Source organism: Cololabis saira, chromosome 3 (assembly GCF_033807715.1).
Source record: "Cololabis saira isolate AMF1-May2022 chromosome 3, fColSai1.1, whole genome shotgun sequence".
NCBI classification, from domain to species: Eukaryota; Metazoa; Chordata; class Actinopteri; order Beloniformes; family Belonidae; genus Cololabis; species Cololabis saira.
In genome coordinates, this window is record NC_084589.1 from 29,429,237 (window position 1) to 29,447,343 (window position 18,107).

An 18,107-nucleotide genomic window follows, 5' to 3' on the forward strand; every position below is an offset into this window, starting at 1 on the left:
AAGCTTGGTAGAAGATATTACTGCAGCGGCCGTTTTGTTAGAGGAACGCTTTCTTGGCGTCATTTTTTAAAACACGAGAGCCTGTTGTGACTATAAACAAACACAAGAACCACAAATCCAAAATAAACATGAGGACTGACCTCCAAGGTATAAGCTGTAGTGTTGTGTTTTTTCCTTTCTTTCTTTGCTATTGTGTTTAGACAGCACGGTGTGAAAGTAGGGATCAGGGAAAAGAGGGGTCATTCATTCACCTCACACACAAACACCCATGCCCCTCCCTCACTGGTCTTTCATCTTTACTCTCACAGGCGTCTCTTGTTCTGTCTGTCTCGCTGAGGAGGAGGAGGGTGGCAGGGAGGGAGGTGGAGGAAGGATGTCAGGGACAGGGTGAAAAGGGCGGGATAAAACGGAGAAGGTTAAAGGCAGCAAGTGATTGAGTTTCCTGTTGCATGTTAAGCCATCCACAAACCTGGCCATCTTTACTCCTTCCCCTCTATTTCAGGGAGGGGAGGGAGAAAAAGTAATAAGTTGAAAAAGCACTTTGCGCTTCTCAGAAATGCCATCTTCATTTCGCCCCCCTCCACCCTCTATCTCTTTAATTGTATCCTACTCATCTCATCCCCCTCTGCTTTGCCCTACCAACATTCCCTTGGAGTCTTCTTCCTCTGTCCATCCCTTGCTCTCCCTGGGGTTTGCCTCAGTGGGTCGGTTCCAGTCTGTCTGTTTGCTGATGACTCCACTTGGAGCAGATGCGATGCTCAGCAGCTGTTGCTCTGCTCTGCAGCACTCTCCTCGCATGTCTCTTATGCTCTCATTTATCTACACACATTTCTGTCCCATGCTACAGCGTTGCTCAACCGTAAATTGCCAAGTTTAATCTTATTTTCAGATGTCTTTTGTCTTCTCTGACCAGCCCCATCGATTTGTTCCACTTTCCCGCCTCGCTGATGCAGTTGTTCGGAGTATTTCAATTTTTGTCATAACAATAAGTCTGGAATTTCTGTATTTGTGTGCCATGTAAATGCCAGCCGTCACACCGTTATCTCACGAAGCAAATGTCAGCCAGTGGTGGTAGTTTTTCTAGGGATTGTGGGAGGATATTGTTCCTCTGTAAACCTGGTGAAATGAATGAAATGTGAATGATTGTGTGTTTTGTGATGTTATTCTTCCAGTGACATGCTGGTGTTCAAAGGCCTGGCTGGAGCTAGAGTTTCTATGTTTAGCTTGATGTTCAGTTGTATAGCGAGATAAAACGGGATTTGGAGACTTGAAGCGTTGTGGAGCCAGCCTTGTGGAGCGAGCCTTATTTAAGCCAAGTCCCCTCAGTGGTCTGCTCCTTCAGATAGACTTGCTGTATCAGAACCTTTTTTATTAGCTTTTTCTGTGCCGAGTCAGTGAGGATTAGGCCATGAGACGATCATCCTCTGACAGGTGCCTTCACTTTAGATATTTGAAGACGGTTGCCGATGGACAAGGAGAGGGTCGGTTCACACCACCGTGATGACTTCAGCCCAGATATAAACGCATTTCTGGAAAAGCCGGTTCCATCTGTGTGGCTAGAAGCTTGCACGTGCGTGCCACGTCTGTAATTGGTGGTTTCTGATCTCATGGAAAATCTGTGATCATTGTTAGATCCGGTGGCTAATCGGCACGCAGGGCTTGTGCACAGGAACGTGAACCTGTGCGCCGTTGTGGAGGCTGGAATCACAGGGTTTGTGATTTTAATCCTTCCAGAAATCCCTTAATGGGAAACGTTGCATGCAGTCTAATTTAAAGATGCTGAGATAAAACATTGTAGTGAATGTGTGTGAGTTTGTGGCAGTGTAATGTGTGTGTTGTGTGCACATGACTGAAACCCTGATAAGGGATATTGAGCGCCACTTTGCCCCTGTGCTTTCAGATGATAAGATTACAACAAGGCCAGAGGTGTCTCTCTTTGCACTTTAGCCTCTCTGGTCTCTCTTTTCTCATGGTGGCATACGCTACAGCATCATTGGGAAATTCATACGCGGGAATCATCACTCATCCCCGGTTTCCCTTTGAGGACTGCTCTAATTAGCAACGTCTGTGATTAGTCGGATTGTGTTTGATCTGCTCCGCTCTTCTCCCCCCTCTGTCGGCAGTCTCCCTGTGCCATGATTTGGCTGTGAGGTGCAGCGAACGCAAAAACTCAAACACAGAAGCAGGCAGTTGCACGCGGCAGTAGATTTTATTTTCCATGCCTTTTGAAGACACAGCAGGTGGCCTCAGAGAAGTGGTATCATACACCGGTAGACAGCCACACACGAACTCATGCATAAAATCTTCAGTGGGAAGAGTATATCTGTTAATATTTTACCATTGCGTACAAGGACTGTGTTTACTTTCACGTTGAAAGTTTCAGCTCGTCAGTGAAATTTCCCTTGAAAATCCAGACACTACAAGGCAACGTGGGGGTGTGGGTGGCAAAGCTCAGAAATGGATTTACTTAACTCTGAGTGATTACAGATAAAGATGGGCGAATTATGTATGTAATTAAATCGGTACAAATCCCCCCTTTGCTCCCTTTTTGCATCGGGTCTCAATAGCATATCACAGCAGGGAATGCTCATGCTGCGTTTAATATAACACAAATAGGAGCAATTCTTTGGTGCGTGACAGAACATTGTCTAATTACACAGAGGCTGTGATATTGGAGGGCCAGTCTGTCCTTGAAGCCTGGCAGTGGAGCATGGCGGGGCCATCTCCGTTTGTACCACCATCCATCTATCCCTCACTTCCCAATCCTCTGTCTGTCATTCTGCCTTAAGGGCCAGGTAGTAAACAAAGGCAGCTTCAACTCAGTGTAATAACGTCCTGACAGGAGACTGCTCAAGCAGTGTGGGTGTGTGTTTCTTGTTTTTTTGAGAAGTGACTTCTACCTAGTGATGAGTGAATCACTTGAAGCATCAGTGTGACTGCTGAGCCATTAAAGGCTAAATCAAGGGTTTATACTTTTAAGGTGAGACTCAATCTCGCTGTCGGTGAACACCTTTTGTTTTATAATTCAGCATCAGTAGCAAGAGATCCAGATAGATCAGTCCTTTTTGTTTTTTCTTCAATGTACAATATATTGCTTTTATTAACTTATTTTTCCTTTCAGATATTTACTGTTTTGACTTGGCAGAAGCCTCCTTTGCATGAGATCAGACTGGTTGATGTTTTTATGCCACGTAAACTGTAATTTTGAATTGATATGGTGCTTCATGATGCGCAGCAGAAGGAGGGCTGTTCTGTGGTTCACTGGAGCATTGAGCACAAGTCTGAATGATCTGAATAAACATTATTTATTGGCTTTACTTGGCGTAGTGTAGCACAAATCTCTGAGAGCAAAAGGTGATTTGTGTATGCTACATTTTCTGCCAGGGTAACAATTCAGAACTGAAAGATGCCCAAAAAGGTGATCATATCAAACATTAAAATTCAACAATTCTTCTCATTCACAAGCTTAACCAGAACAGCTTGATGAATAAGTGAAATGTTTATATATACGGTATGTATATATGTGTTTGTGTGTGTGTGTGTAATCCATAAATATAATCTGCACAGCAGAGCTCCTGTCAGTGAGCAGAGTTACTAAATGATATTAACGTGATTCCAGATGGTTGCTGCACAAACACATTTTGGTTGTAGTTTATTCACTCCGACCTCTGCACATGCAAATACAATGCGAAAGGAAAAGAATGCCAACACAGCACTGGCGCTTATCATACCATTATGCAACCAGTTGAAATGGCATAAAGCCACATTTTCAGTTCCATTTTTTCCACACAATCTCTAATGGGAAGAATTTAACTTGGAGGGAACTCAATTGGAAGAAAACAGAAGTTCAATTAAGCAATAAATTAGGGAGTACTCCAAATGTAAATTGTTTCTGGCTGTGCAGTTCTTCGTAACTGGTAGAAAATATTTTAATGTAGGCTTTTGACCTTGTCCTTTTGTCTACAGGTTTGAGTCCAACACAGTAACAGTCGCCTGAACAGTATAGTATAGCAGTATAGCCTTTTTTTTTTAGATTTCTTTGAGATGTACCAGTTGCAAGTGCTGAGGCATGCAGTTTTTACCCCCCCCTTTATAGTTGTCATGTCTGCTTGCCTCTTTGTGGCTTTTTTCCCCCCCTTGGTGGGCTTTTATAGCTTCAGACTCACCAGAAATTCCTCTGCTTTTTTATCCCCCTGGGATTTTCCATGTATTCAGTCAGGTATATCTTTTCTTTTTCTTTAACTTTATTCAACAGACAGACTTTTAATGGAAATATCAGCTTGCATGTCCCTACCTGTTTGATCTGTCTTTTTGAGCTACGTGGCTGTCTGCTGGTACTTTATTCACCTGTCCATCAAAATCAAAACAATTCATAACCTTCCCGAGGCAAGTTGTCATAAAGACAGTTCTTCAGTGAATAATCAAAGTTGATTTAAACATTTTGTACAAAGGAAACAGATGGAGTGAGGGCAGAGAGCCACCCTGAGAGCAGCCTCATCATGGTTTTCGGCTGTTTACCACTCTCCTGCTCCATGGTAGCTGTAATACTGCCCAGACCTTTTTATTTTTTTCTCTCTTTTGTTCCTTAGTTTCAATCCCTCCCTCATCAATAACAATGTCCTCTCCCTATTTAATGGAGAACTGATAGGAGGAATGTGTTGAAGTTTCATCTTACCTGTTTCTATTGAAGTTTGAATACAATGGGCTGTTCACCACTACCCGCGGGAAGATAGCTTTAACGCTTACAATACAGCTGCTCCAGTGTGTTAAGAATGCTTTCTTTCTTACTTTTAATTACCTTTATTATCTTTTGTCATTCACTCATTTACTTTTGTTCTGTTCTTTCACGTCCTACATGCCTGGCGTGTTTACTAATTTAGCTGCCGTTTGTCTTTGTGTAAAGATCTGCCTCATGTTCACTGTTTTGAACATACAGGTGAACTAATGCAATATTCATCCATTACATTAAACATTTGAGCAATTCACTGCAGTGATCTGGTAAAATGAGTCACAATAATAATTAATGCTGACTTTTGCTCTGTCATCGGCACTAGTTTTACAGGACTACTTTTGAATGTGGGTGTTTATGTTTTGGAACAAAACTCATCTGTCCTCAAAAAACACTCCTTGCAGACATCTCTCTGCTCCTACACAATTTTGACAACAGTATGCGATGCAGCTGCTGGTCATTGTGATTTTGTCATGAACAGTCATCAGTTCATCCTAATATTGCTGCACCCCTCTTTGTTTTGCTTGTGATACCTGACTTTATGTCTTCATGTTGCTGACATTGATTTGGCAACAGGCTGCAGGATCCTCCTGACGGATTGACTGTGCTAATAGTAGTTTGCCTCATCACGGGACTGCATTTGAATCCTTTTAATGTCTAGAATAAAGTTTGGTTTCTCACCTCCTGCAGTGAATCAACTATCTGTTAACAGCATTTTTGACCATGGGTTCTTTAATTGTTGGTTGAATGGCAGCCCTGACACTGTGGGAAGGGCAGCTGTTAAATTAAGCCACCCTCCAAGGTGAAGTGAAGGTGAATGTTTGCAAGTAATAACTTGCAAACACATCTATATTTGGGCCTTGAAATGAGGCTGTTATGGAATCCCTCCTACCTTAATAGACAGCTCTGTTTTTAATTTGGGTAAAGGTTCACACCCAGTCTGAAATATCCTCTCTGACACCTTGGTAGACTCTCACATCCAAGTGTTGTTAGAGAGGCGAAAATAAGACACATAATCACATTATGTTAGCTGCTAACATGAGAAACGGAGATGTATAAACACGCAAATGCAAAATAAATGAGATATATATATATATATATATATATATATATATATAGATATATATATATCTATATATATGTATATATAGAGAGAGAGATGCATGAATGCACACCCAAACGTGGACATTTTTGGGAGCTCTGGTGCCTCACCCCAGCTGTCCACTATTGACTTTTCCTGATGTGTTAATTTGTGCTGTTTCTAAAGTGAGATGCTGTGCACACATGCACTAACTTCCAAAGTCATTCAAACAAGGTTTCTTGGGCCAGCTTATACCTCAACTTGATGAAGATGTGCATAGCCTGTGAATGCATAATAGGGAATGGATCACGATATCCCCCCCGACACTGACCAGAGACGGATCTGAAAAACTCTGAAACAGACTCATACTTGCACACAGAATGCAAATCCGTCACTGTTGTCAACCGGGTCTAAAACCCAATTTTACAGACGGGGCCAAGATAACAGGCGCACTACAATTACCATGAGGACTGCAGGCTGGCAGGGCTAGGATGAAGCAAATCAGACAGAAAAGAAGTAGTATATTAAAAAAAAATTGTTAAGGAAGTACATAAAGAGCCAGAGGGATGAAAAGGATTTGTTCCAAAATGAAAAGACAGGACAGGGTTATAGCACTGAGGGAGGAAAAGCGGTGCACAGAGAAGGCGAGAGCTGCAGAGGTTGTTGGGTGATGTGCAGGGCCCAAGCAGACAAAACACTTACTAGGAGCCGCAGGAGAGCTTTAAAAGTGGTAGTTATTTGTATGGCACAGGATAGCTGTCCATTTTTTTTTTTTATTTGAATTTTTTCTCCCACAGCATGCAATTGCAAAACCTAAAAATCCTACAGTGGAGCCACTGGCAAATAAAAAAAACATGCATTACCAAACAACCATACATGTGCCTTACAGTCTTTGCCATTTTCCTTATTCTGTTTTATGCATTATATTCTTATGAGGCATGGAGAACACTCGTCTCTTTGACCACCTCTCCTTCCCTCTCTGCTGGGTCAGGTACAGTGTAGATGTTGGGTGTTTATCAATAATGAAAAGACGAGAGGAGGAGGAGGGACACCACACTGCTTCGTTCTTGCCCAGGAATGAATTATTCACCACGTGGAGAGGAGTACCCCACCACGTGTGTTTCTGTGACTACCTGTCTTCATTTGGTTTTGCTTTACCTAGCAGTTTTACGTGTGGAAATGTGTCTTACCTCACTGACCACACACTCCATTTCGACTGCACTTTAAGACACTTTAATCCCCCAATTCACTGTTTTCCCTTAGGCTGGCACATGCAAAATTATTCAATGTCTCACAAGTGTTGTTTGCTGTAGGGTTTATTCTCCTGTCGCAAGGTTCAAGAAATGCAAAAGAAACCAGTATTAAACAGGACTGATCTGCTTTTCTAACATTCCAGCTACACCATTACCATTTTGGACCAGTTTTGACTTTGAGCTAGGCTGATCTGAAATATTGTTTTTGATATGGACTGATTATGGAAGATACTGGGCGAATGGGGGAGGTTCACAGAGAGCTGTATACCTCACCTATTGTGTGTAATGTCATGTCAGGACACGCACGGTTAAGTGGATTGTAGATTCCATTGTGAATTCTGCTACTTTGCCAGTTTCCTCTCACTCTCGAACTCATGCATACTGTATGGATGTTTCAAGGCAAGATGAAGGTCATGGTCTGGTTGGGGATGCATGGTGTTTTTAAGATGTAATATACACAGTTTTGAGAATATGAAAATACAGCTTTTTTCACAGTTTTTAAATTTGCCTCATGGGTCTTTTTCATTATGTTGATACACTTAATTGAACTGGCAAATGCTTATTTTTCCAAACGATATTCACTCGGGTCCCCGGGCATATTTGAGCATGTGTATAAACAGGCGACTAAATAGGAATATGCTTCAGTATACAGATGCATGTATGCACACATACACGCACGTAACTCCTGGCGCAGATCTCTCCTCCAGCTGTTCATTTCTCCTTGGCACTTTGAAGCCTGTCCATGTCTCCCAGTGTCCCTCCCTCTGAACTCTTCTTTCTCCTTCACTCCCCTTCTGTTACATTTCATGCGTTTCTGCTTCCCTTCTACATTTCTGCCCGACTCCTCTTCCCTTCTCTCGCACTCGGTGTTCAGAGTCTGTTATCGAATATTTCATCATGCTCCTGAACAAAGTGAAATCTAGCACTCCCTTCTTTGTGCTTCACCTTTTTTCCCCTGCTGCTGTTGCATCACGGAGGTAAGCTTTACCTCCTGTCTGCCACATGCAAATGCAACCTCACTGTAACAACACCCCCCCCTTCTCTTTCGCTTTTCCTTTTAATAATAATGTTACCTTGTTATATCTCAATGGCGATTGGACATCTGTGCTAATTTGATTGTCTTCCTAATGTTGGTTGCCTTCAACTCGGAAGTGTGCCTCTTTTGTCAACTAAGATGCTTTTGACCCATCTGCTCTCTGCAAGAGCATACAACGTGAATACATTATGATAGAATGTCACCAGAGAAGTCTATAATGTACCCTGCCTCCTTCTAAAAGTAGCTTTCCTATGTGATATTGATTGGCCCCTTATGGAAAGCCCAGTGGACAGGTCAGTGTGAAGGCGAGGCACATCAAGTCTTCATTTCCTGGTTTTATTCTTGGCATGTCAAACTGCCTTGCCTGTCAGAGCGATACTGCGTGCAGACTCTGATCCCTGGATATCAAATATGTATTGAAGTAAATGTATGCATCTGCATGCACAGTGTATGCACATTAGTTTTCAATTTGTGCACGTCTTAAGTCAGAGGAACCAGTGATGTCTGATGGTGGCAGCAGACAGCAGGTGCAGGTTGGTGCTTTTGACTCCACCCAATAGCTGGTATTAAGAACAGACCAGCAGCAGTTTGGACATGACACACAGCCACTGATGTCTGCTTTGGAAACAACTTTGCCAACATCACCCAAAAATCTGTCATAATAAGGGCAGCTACACTGGGAGGTCATGTTAACTGAAGTGTCAGACGGCACACATTTACATCAGCTATAATGCATTTCTGACAGTTTCTGTTTGAGTTTTCAAAGCGCAGTCAGACTCAGAAGAAGATGAATAGCGAGCTCATAAATTACAGACACAAACTGAAATGTTGTGTGTGGGTGGGTGGGGGGGTGAGGAGTATATGAAGATATGAAGAGATCCAGAGCTTTAGCTCATAAGACAGAAGAGGAAATCTTTAAGTACAGTTTCACATCTTTTGTTTATATGTTCATTAGTACATATAGTAACATAGAATTGTTCAGATGAATATTCAGAAAATAGTCACATTTTGCACTGTACCTCTGCAATTTCAAATTAATATTTTGGTTTTGAAATTGTTCTGAAAACAAAATTAACCCAAGTAAAATGTTAAATGTGCTGAACACAAAACAGTTTTTTGTTTTGACACACCCCTGTCCTGTTCAGCTTGATACTGCTATCTTTTCCGTAAAGAAGAGATATTGGATTTTTCCACTGACTCTTTTATTTTGATGTAAAAGATTGATTGCACAAAATTATAGAGTCCAGGTTGAAAAAATATGTAGTTTTTCCTTCAATCCTACACTAGTGCGCTCTCCCCAGCTGTCTCATTTAATGTTCCATCTTTAGAAGGTTGTTGTGTAAATAGATTAACTATGGTTTGGTACAAAAATTAGTTTTAAAAACAGAATTGGAGCCAAAGTAATGTACATTATTTTAAAATTATACCACAAAACATGATAAAATAATGACTCCATGGTCAGAAAGTGAAGAAAAGGTTAATGAATTAATGAAATGTGACTGATGATCAATAAAATAGATTAGAAATGCATTAAGGTTACATTAAAAAGAAAGATGTAGCATTGAGCTCAACTTGAATCATATCCCACTGAGAACACATAACCCCGGTATCTTTGCCCGGACTTTGAAACACCCAATACTGCCTCGTTTGTTTATGTTGATGTCTTCAATTCGGCACGAGGAGTTCAAGTAAGAAAGGTGATGTTAGTTGATGTAAAGCCTTTTAAATTGGCTCTGAATTCGAAAAATCTGGATTTAAAAAATTGATTCAAATGATCAAGAAGTAATACGGGAGGGAGTGAGTAAGCAAACTTTATTTTATGTTTTTTAGAGAGCAGCAGGCTTAATCTATTTGAAAATCTTAACTGGAAAGAGCTGTTTTTTCCAGCTAAATTTATCCAAGTGTTGAGAGATTTTTCTTCAAAGGTGAGCTGCGGGAGACTGAGAGGCCAAAAGTAGCACCAAGGGTCAGCATAAATGAAATTAAGATGGATCATTTCAAGCCTCCCAGACCTTAAAATGATCTGCCTTAAATTCATTTAAGAGTGATAAAATCAGTCCAACTTTATTGTGCTTTAAACGGTTGGTCCTTCTTTTGACTGCTGTGTTAAAAGTAAAGAACTGAAACAAAAGTTTAGTTGTCTCGAAAAAAACTTTAGCTGAACTGAAAAATGAACTACAACCCAACCAACAATTTTTGTGCCACCGTCTCAAAAAACACAAAATTGCACACTGGGAACTTCTAAAAACTCCCAGTTTGGCATAGCCTTCATTCAGAAACCACTTTGTATCCAAGGGCGATGCAAAAGCACAGACACTGAGAATAAAATTCAGGCTTTTGAGCAATGAAATGGCAAAGTGATCTGATAGATCATCCTTTTCTGCAGCACTGTGACCCTTGTTTGGATGTTCAAGGATAGATTGGGCTGGAAAAGTCTGCTCGTCACTGATAAACATTGCACATATTACTTATTCACCACTTTCAGCGTGCATATTTAATGACTGAATAACAAGATGGCATCTTATAAAACTCAGCAAGTTGTTGACTTTATAAGATAACCTGGACATCATTAGAACTCCCCTGTTTGAGAGAGATTATCTTGTTTATATTACACTGCATGCTGCCTCCTATCAAAGTCATTATTCTTCAGGAAAAGAGAGGGGAGGGGATGGGAGGGAGAAAGATGAGGGTGACCACAATAACAACAACAAGAAAACAATGGAAATGGAGAAATTCACGCAGACCTGGAAGAATCATCAAATCCCATAATACTCACTGAGACAGCTGTGCGCTAGGGAGGCCAGAGGAAAACACACCCACATTCTTTCTCTTGGATTCTGCCAGACAAACACTCACACAGACACACACAAACACACTCAGACACACAGTGGGTCGGTAGAAAGCAATCTTCAGGAACATGGGAGGGTGGGAAAGCTTCATTGTAACCTACCTGGCAGTGCATAGCCAGCACCTTGATGGAATTGCAGAGTCACTGAGCTCTGAATGCCATTAGATATTTGAGTTGATGGCTTGAGCTCCCTATCCCTTCATGACGTTGTGCTTTTCTCCACCATAGAGGGGATCAGGAAGAGGACATGAATGCCATTAGGTGTCACAGTCGGCCAGCCAGGCGGCGAGGAAGGCGGGCACGGGCTGATAAGCATATGTTCGTTTTTATAAGCTACGGCTGGCACAAATGGGCTGCACAGAAAATTAGGATTTGGGGCATTTTTTTCCCCCTCGCTCTCTCACTTCCTTTGGCCAATTCACACCGTCCCACAGTATTTTTCTATGTTGCTCTCCATTCGCATGCACTATGATTATCACAAGGTCAGGTGGGGAGTCTAAACTGCCTCCTACAGCCGCTCCTCGCTCCGTTTCTCTCCACCTGTACCCCCCACTGACTACACAACGTACCACAACCACCTCTACAATTTTAGTTACCCCTTGAATCTACTTCTGCAGCTCATTCCTTTTAATTTTCTCTCCTCCAAATGTGTCTATTTTGTCCCCCATGTGCCTCCTATTAACCTTGTTTATAGCTCACGCCTTCTCCTCCTCCTCCTCAGCACATTCTCTTTTCACTCCCTCTTTCATTCTCTATTCCTGGCGCGGCGCTGTGTTCACACCCTCTCATCCCCACTTTCCCTGCTCTTCAATCCCCTCCTCGGCTCTCATCCTCCATCAATTTGGCATTCCCGGGCTGTGCTACGTCTCATCGTTTCATCCCTCCATCCTTCGAGCATTCTTCCCGTTCAATTCATTTTCTTCTGCATAGATGAATGGTGGCAAATATGGAAATGTCAGCGTGACCAGGCAGGAGATCAGAGAGGACTATGTTAATATGACAGGCCTGTCACATTGCCATCAGCATTGTGTGTGTGTGTGTGTGTGTGTGTGTGTGTGTGTGTGTGTGTGTGCATGCGCATCATGTGGGTGTTAAAGACATAATGATAGGTGACAGTGCTTAGGTTGCTGACGTTCGACCACTTGAGGATGTTGAAGATTGTAGCTTCTGTATGTGGGCATGCGTTTGTTCTTTCATCCGGCTTGTATTTCATTCTTTGGTGTTTCATTCTTTGGTGTTTCACCTGCAGGCAGCAGAGCTCCTGCAAAGTCGAGCAGCGATGACACAAGGCCTCTATTCCAACTCTCCTCCTCTCTGACCTCTTCTTTGTCTCCTTCAGTCTCTCCCTTCGCTGCTCCGCCTCTCGATCTTATCCTTGAACTGTCTTTTTATTCTTCAATTCCCTTTATTTTCTGTCATCCTCAGCCCTCTATTTAATAAGAACAATGTTCTCTAAATATTTATTCTGGCAATTACTTTCTCAAATGCTGCCTTAGCTCTACATTTTCAAAAGTCTGTTTTCATATTCTCGGACACACGTACACACCGAATCTTCAGTCGCTATGTTTACCGTTTTAATGGAGCCATGTCTGAGTCCACAGGGTTTGGGTTTTTGCGACGGATGAGGCTGTGCTTGTCTCATGTATAATATTAATTTCCCCCGAGGCTGTATAGAGTCTCATAAGGCCAGCCTGTCTTTGATTTGAGCTCTGACAGAATCTGACCTGTCTCGGCTCTCCTCTTATTGCCTCAGAATGACAGACAACAGACCCGCCTCAGTCCTGTCCCCACATCGTTGTGCTGGACTGACAGCACATACGCACGTGTGCAATTTACATATGTGCACAAAAGGAGAACCTGAGGTAATGTTTCTCTTAGTTTTGAGCAGTGCAATGACCTAAAGTATACCAAACAGACTTTGGCTCTGGGGCTTGGCAGCATATTGACATTTATTCATTCTTTCATTTATTCTTTCTGATTTGTCTGCCAGCTTGGGGACTAAAGGTTCATTTATGTTTGCAGTTTCCATTTTTCAGCCGGGGCAGACTGTTAGCAGCCCCCCCCAAAGAAAAAACAAAACAACAACAACAAAAAAAAACACAAAACAAACAAAATGGAGAAAATTAGCATTAACATTAGAGCCCTCTTGACAAAATACGGTCACATCTCTTTCAAGTGTGTTGTCAGAACAGCAGGAGCATTCCTCTTCCTTTCATTCCCACAGAGCAGCTGCAGGCTGCACCTGGGAGTGAGACGCTCCCAGTTATTTTGACATTTCAACATACAACTTGAAAATGTTTAGCAACGTGGTTAAGCCATTACTATGTAAAACTCAAGATATAACTCACTGTGAATCTGTGTTGCTTTGAAAAGCTTCAACTGAAAACCAGGGACTTCATGGTGATTTTAAGGTACCATGAAGCCTAAATAACTTTGCAGTTTAAAGCCTGTGAGACTTCATGGTTGAGAAATCCATCCCTAGTAAACTCGGAAATTGATGCTTTAATGGTCTCGGCTGTTGCTTTAAAACAGTAAAAGGTTTATTTTGTCCCTTTTTATTGAAACAATATGTTACTTCCCATTTCTTTTTTGTTCCGCATGTTATTTTTAACTCATGCAAATGGAGCACATCAAAACAGAATTGAAACTGTTTCCTGAAGTCTTAAAAAACAAACGACAAAATGCCAACTGAAATAAGATATTTTGAACTTATAGAAACTTTAAAATACTGAAAAAGCTACTGTTACATGGTTGTTAATAGTTGCACGTACCCGTTCTGCATCAGTATTGGTTAAAGTGTGAAGGGTATCTGACTTAATGACTTAAAAATGACAGATATTTGTTTGTTTTTGTTTGGAGAGAGGAAAAAACAACCTTTTTTTTAGATGTACAGTGTGTTGCCTTTGCGTCTAAAACTAGTGAGATTTATTTTTTCTTTTCTTGAGGACAATGGCCATTCTGTAGACAGTCCAGTTCAGGTAGACGTACGAAAGTTGCTGCTTGACCCTGACCAAATTCTGCACAATTTAAACGTTACATGCCAGGGATATACGGCAAAGCAGGTTTACAATCATCTTATTACGACACGGGTTAATTACCTTGGTAAGTCACTCTAGGGCTTCCGCATCTACATGTGTGTTTATATACAAATCAGACGACCAATTTTAATCATGTATTTTAAGTTTTGTTTCTCTAACATAAACAAACTAATGCAAAATGAACATGAGAATGCCAAACTTATATTAGACTGAAAGTCAAAATGGGAAGGAAAGCTGAATATAAAAAGAATGCCGACACTGAAAGTGAAACTTGAGTTCCAGGATCACACCTGCATCATTAGGATCGTGTATCTTAACAAGATTAATGTGTGCAGGTGTTGCCTGTTGAGACGTTTTTAATCGGTTGTTCAGAGCGTTAACTAGGGTTTTTGTAAATGTTGTAGTCCAGTTTTAAATACTGTCCAGGTTCCAAAATGTTAAATAAAAATAAGTTAAAGGCTCCTTGAACTGGTTTTTGATACCTTTTAAATAGATGTATTTGGATAATATCTGTCTACAGATACTGCAGTCTGGAGAGTAAGATATACAGTAGATCATATGTAAACACTCATCTGCAAAATATGAAAACAACGTGGAAAGTGGAAGTATTTATGTTAGTGTTACTTTGTTTTTTGTAAATTTGGCAGGAGCAGCTTAGAGTAATCGGCCTGTTTTAGGCCTCTGCTTTCCGCTGAGAGGTTTCTGAACATGCTTCTTAGTGAATATTAAATAGAGCAGGTTTGTTCTGAGAGACTAAAAAAATAAGAGGTTTTGTCAAAGTGCTGACAAAAAAGTATGCTGTCAGTTCCTGGGAGGTGGTGCTCCTGCATGTGTTGATCTCATATTTCGAACTATAACTAGCTCTGAAGCAGATGAAGTTTCCAAAAGCTGCCAAGGGGATGCATTCTGTTTAATCACCTTTGTGACACTAAAAACTCATAGCTGAACCAAAAGTTCCGCCCTAAATGATTAATCCTCCTTTGAGAGTACCATAACAAAGCGCCATAACAAAGCTGTCATGAGATGTTTTGTATTTGAGTTTACTGTGCATTCGTGCTGGTTTTTAACTTAACAGAAGTGTCCAAAAAGAGGGAAAAAGATGTTCTGCTTTCCAGCACAGTGAGGTTCTGTGCTGCTCCCACAGGCTGTTCAGTGGTTGCCCAGTGGTTCCTCTGTGGCTACAAGGGGGCTGTTTTGTGGTTGTAAATTGGGCTGGTCCTGGGAGAGAGGATGCTATTTTAGGAAAGTCTTCTTTTCTTCCACTTTTCCACTCAGTCCATCACTCATTCTTGCCTTTTCTCTTCATCTGTGCTGATGTATCTAAGATCTCCCCAGAGAAGGGAAGGTGTAGTGTTCATGCTAGTCAAAAGAGAGATGGCACTGCCCTCCCCTCTTACCTTGCAGCCTTTCAGCTTCGCGTGTGTGTGTTGTCATCCCTCTAGCTCTAGCTGATCACAAACCGGTAGATCTAGTTTTGGAAGTAATTGTTTCTGTTAGGGAAATTAAGTTTCACTTGTGTTTGCGTGCGTGTGTAGCTTGTTGGTAAATGTGCTGTGTTCATATACTCATTTCATAGCTCTGGCTCAAAGATATTTCGAAGCTCTGTATTTCCAAGTAGTTCACTCTCACTTAAAATGTGCTATCTTATTAATGTGCAGGAATGTGTGCTTTTTTCATTCAAATAATTACATTTTCAGAGACGTGGATAACAACCCCCCCCCCCCCAAAAAAAATGCACACACGGTTCTCACACACCCACTGACACAACAAACCAAGAAAAGCATATTTATTTTGTCTTTGCTGTTACGCAGGAATGTGTCAGCACAGCAAATGGCAGGCTGCAGAAAAGCATTACCCATCCTGATGATTTACGACCTGTGTGCATGGGAAAACTGGTTTTCATCCCCCAGATCCTTTTTTTTTTTTTCTTTTTTTTCCCCCAGCCCCTCACCTCCCTCACACACATGTACACACATGCATTTATGGAGAGGTACCAGACTCTTGGCCTACTTGCTTGGGTTCACTAATACTGTCCCCTGTATCAGACACTTCCATACTGTCCTCGTTTATCATCAGCAGGATCTGTACCAACATAATTCCCGTGTTCCCCAGTTTCCTCTCGTAGTGAGGGAAATGACTGTGGTTAATGTTTTTCCATGTCATCTCTGTTTCATTCAGGAACATTGGGTCAGCGGGTGAAGGTAGAGCCAGAGGTATCGTCATATCCTGGCCAGACGGTCCTCCTGCGCTGTGCCTTCTCAGATCCCACCGGGGTCCAGCTCACAATGGTGAGAGACACTCTACCAAGATGCAATTGTCTTTCCATTTCCTTGGCCGGTATTTGATTATCTCTTTTCACTAACACACTTATCTCAACGCTAAACTAGATTTGTGGTATAAAAATGTTTAAAAAAAGGGAAAAGAAAAGTTTTTCACCCCCAAACTGCTGCTCATTTTGCTGTGTTAACTCAAAACAATCTGTTTAAATTGTTCAAACGTACAATTTGTATTACATTTAAATTTGGTAGATGTCAGATGTCATTAACGGAATACAAAAAAAAGTATTTAAATAATTTGTTGTCTTAATTCTGAGGGGACATTGACTGAGCCTTGCAGGTCCATGCAGGTCGATGGGAGGAATTCTTTCAATCAAAACCTTAATTTAAGGCTTGTGCATTTGGGGAAATAACAAAAAATCACAAAATAAATATTCCTAGGGCTGGCAATAGGGTTTTATTACATTTAGGCTTAATGTTTTATCACTCAAAACAAGTAATACTAAGCTTCATTTTGTTGTAGGGGATTGAATATGGTAATAGGCGCACTTGGGCATCACATTTCATTGAAGTGGAAGTGCTCGAGCCTATTGGATGTTCTGTGAACTGCTAAGAGACCACTGCTCCTGGAAATACTGGCATCCATATTCATACCTGCCCTGCTTACTTGATTATGCTGTGTGCGCTGCTCCGTGGAGTTTCCATTAAAATGTGGATGTTTTTAAAATGCTCCTCAGTGTTGCTTATCAATGCCACGATAAATTAGACCTGTTGTTTTTTTCAGTCACCGCATGCGTGCTTGTGTGTTGACCGGACTTGTGTGTACTCTATTGCAGGTCACATGGATCTATGAGCCGAAGGAGGGTGAAAGGATGAACATAGCTGTGCTTCACCCCAGTTTTGATCCCAACTATCCCATTTCACCTCTGAGGGATAGAGTCAGCTTTGTAGCCAAAGATCTGGATGTGTCCAACCCTTCCATCCAGATAACTAATCTTACGATGAGTGACGCAGGGAAGTACATCTGTGAATATGCAACCTACCCCAGTGGCAATGAGCAAGGCATCACTCAGCTGGTCATGTTGGGTAGGTCGTTAACACAATCTGCTGTGTCATAAAGCAAGCGGTGTAATGAATTTTGCCTTAGAATGTATTTTCTTAAATGTCTTTGGAAGCATCTAGATCAGCGGTCGGCAACCCAAAATGTTGAAAGAGCCATATTGGACCAAAAACACAAACGAATATGTCTGGAGCCGCAAAAAATGAAAAGTATTGTATAAGCCTTAGAATGAAGGCAACACATGCTGCATGAATCTATATTAGTTATAACTGGGGGGAGATTTTTTTTTTATTATACACTTCGAGAAAAAAGTTGAAATGTCGAGAAAAAAGTCGAAATGTCAAGATTAATGTTGAAGTACAATCTTGAGAAAAAAGTCGAAATGTTGAGAAAAAAGTCCAAATGTTGAGAAAAAAGTCAAAATTTTGAGGTAATAGTCAAAATTTCGAGAAAAAAGTCAAAATTTTGAGAAAAAAGTCGAAATGTTGAGAAAAAAGTCGAAATGTCAAGATTAAAAAGGAAAGGAAAAAGGAAGAAAAAAAGATGAAAAAAGGAAAAGAAAAAGAGAAGGAGAGAAGAAGGAAAAAAAGGTCAAACATTTTTGAAAAAGCTCCAAGAGCCACTAGGGCGGCGCTAAAGAGCCGCATGCGGCTCTAGAGCCGCGGGTTGCCGACCCCTGATCTAGATAGATGGATAGATAGATATCTACTTTTATTGATCCAGAGGACTCTATTGAAGATTGGTGCTGCAGGTTAATAAACTTAAATTGATACTACCACCTCACTT

The 18,107-nt window shown here is 41.3% G+C and overlaps 1 protein-coding gene across 2 annotated transcripts in view; it reads left to right on the plus strand.

The window, feature by feature from the left end:
• Positions 1-18,107, plus strand: part of si:ch73-22o12.1 (nectin-2) — a 90,604-nt gene that overhangs the window by 15,378 nt on the left and 57,119 nt on the right. For both annotated transcript variants that reach the window (XM_061717144.1, XM_061717145.1), the window contains exons 2-3: positions 16,164-16,273; positions 17,098-17,347. In XM_061717144.1, coding sequence (XP_061573128.1) covers positions 16,164-16,273; positions 17,098-17,347 — 360 coding nt within the window. The remainder of the gene's footprint in view (positions 1-16,163; positions 16,274-17,097; positions 17,348-18,107) is intronic.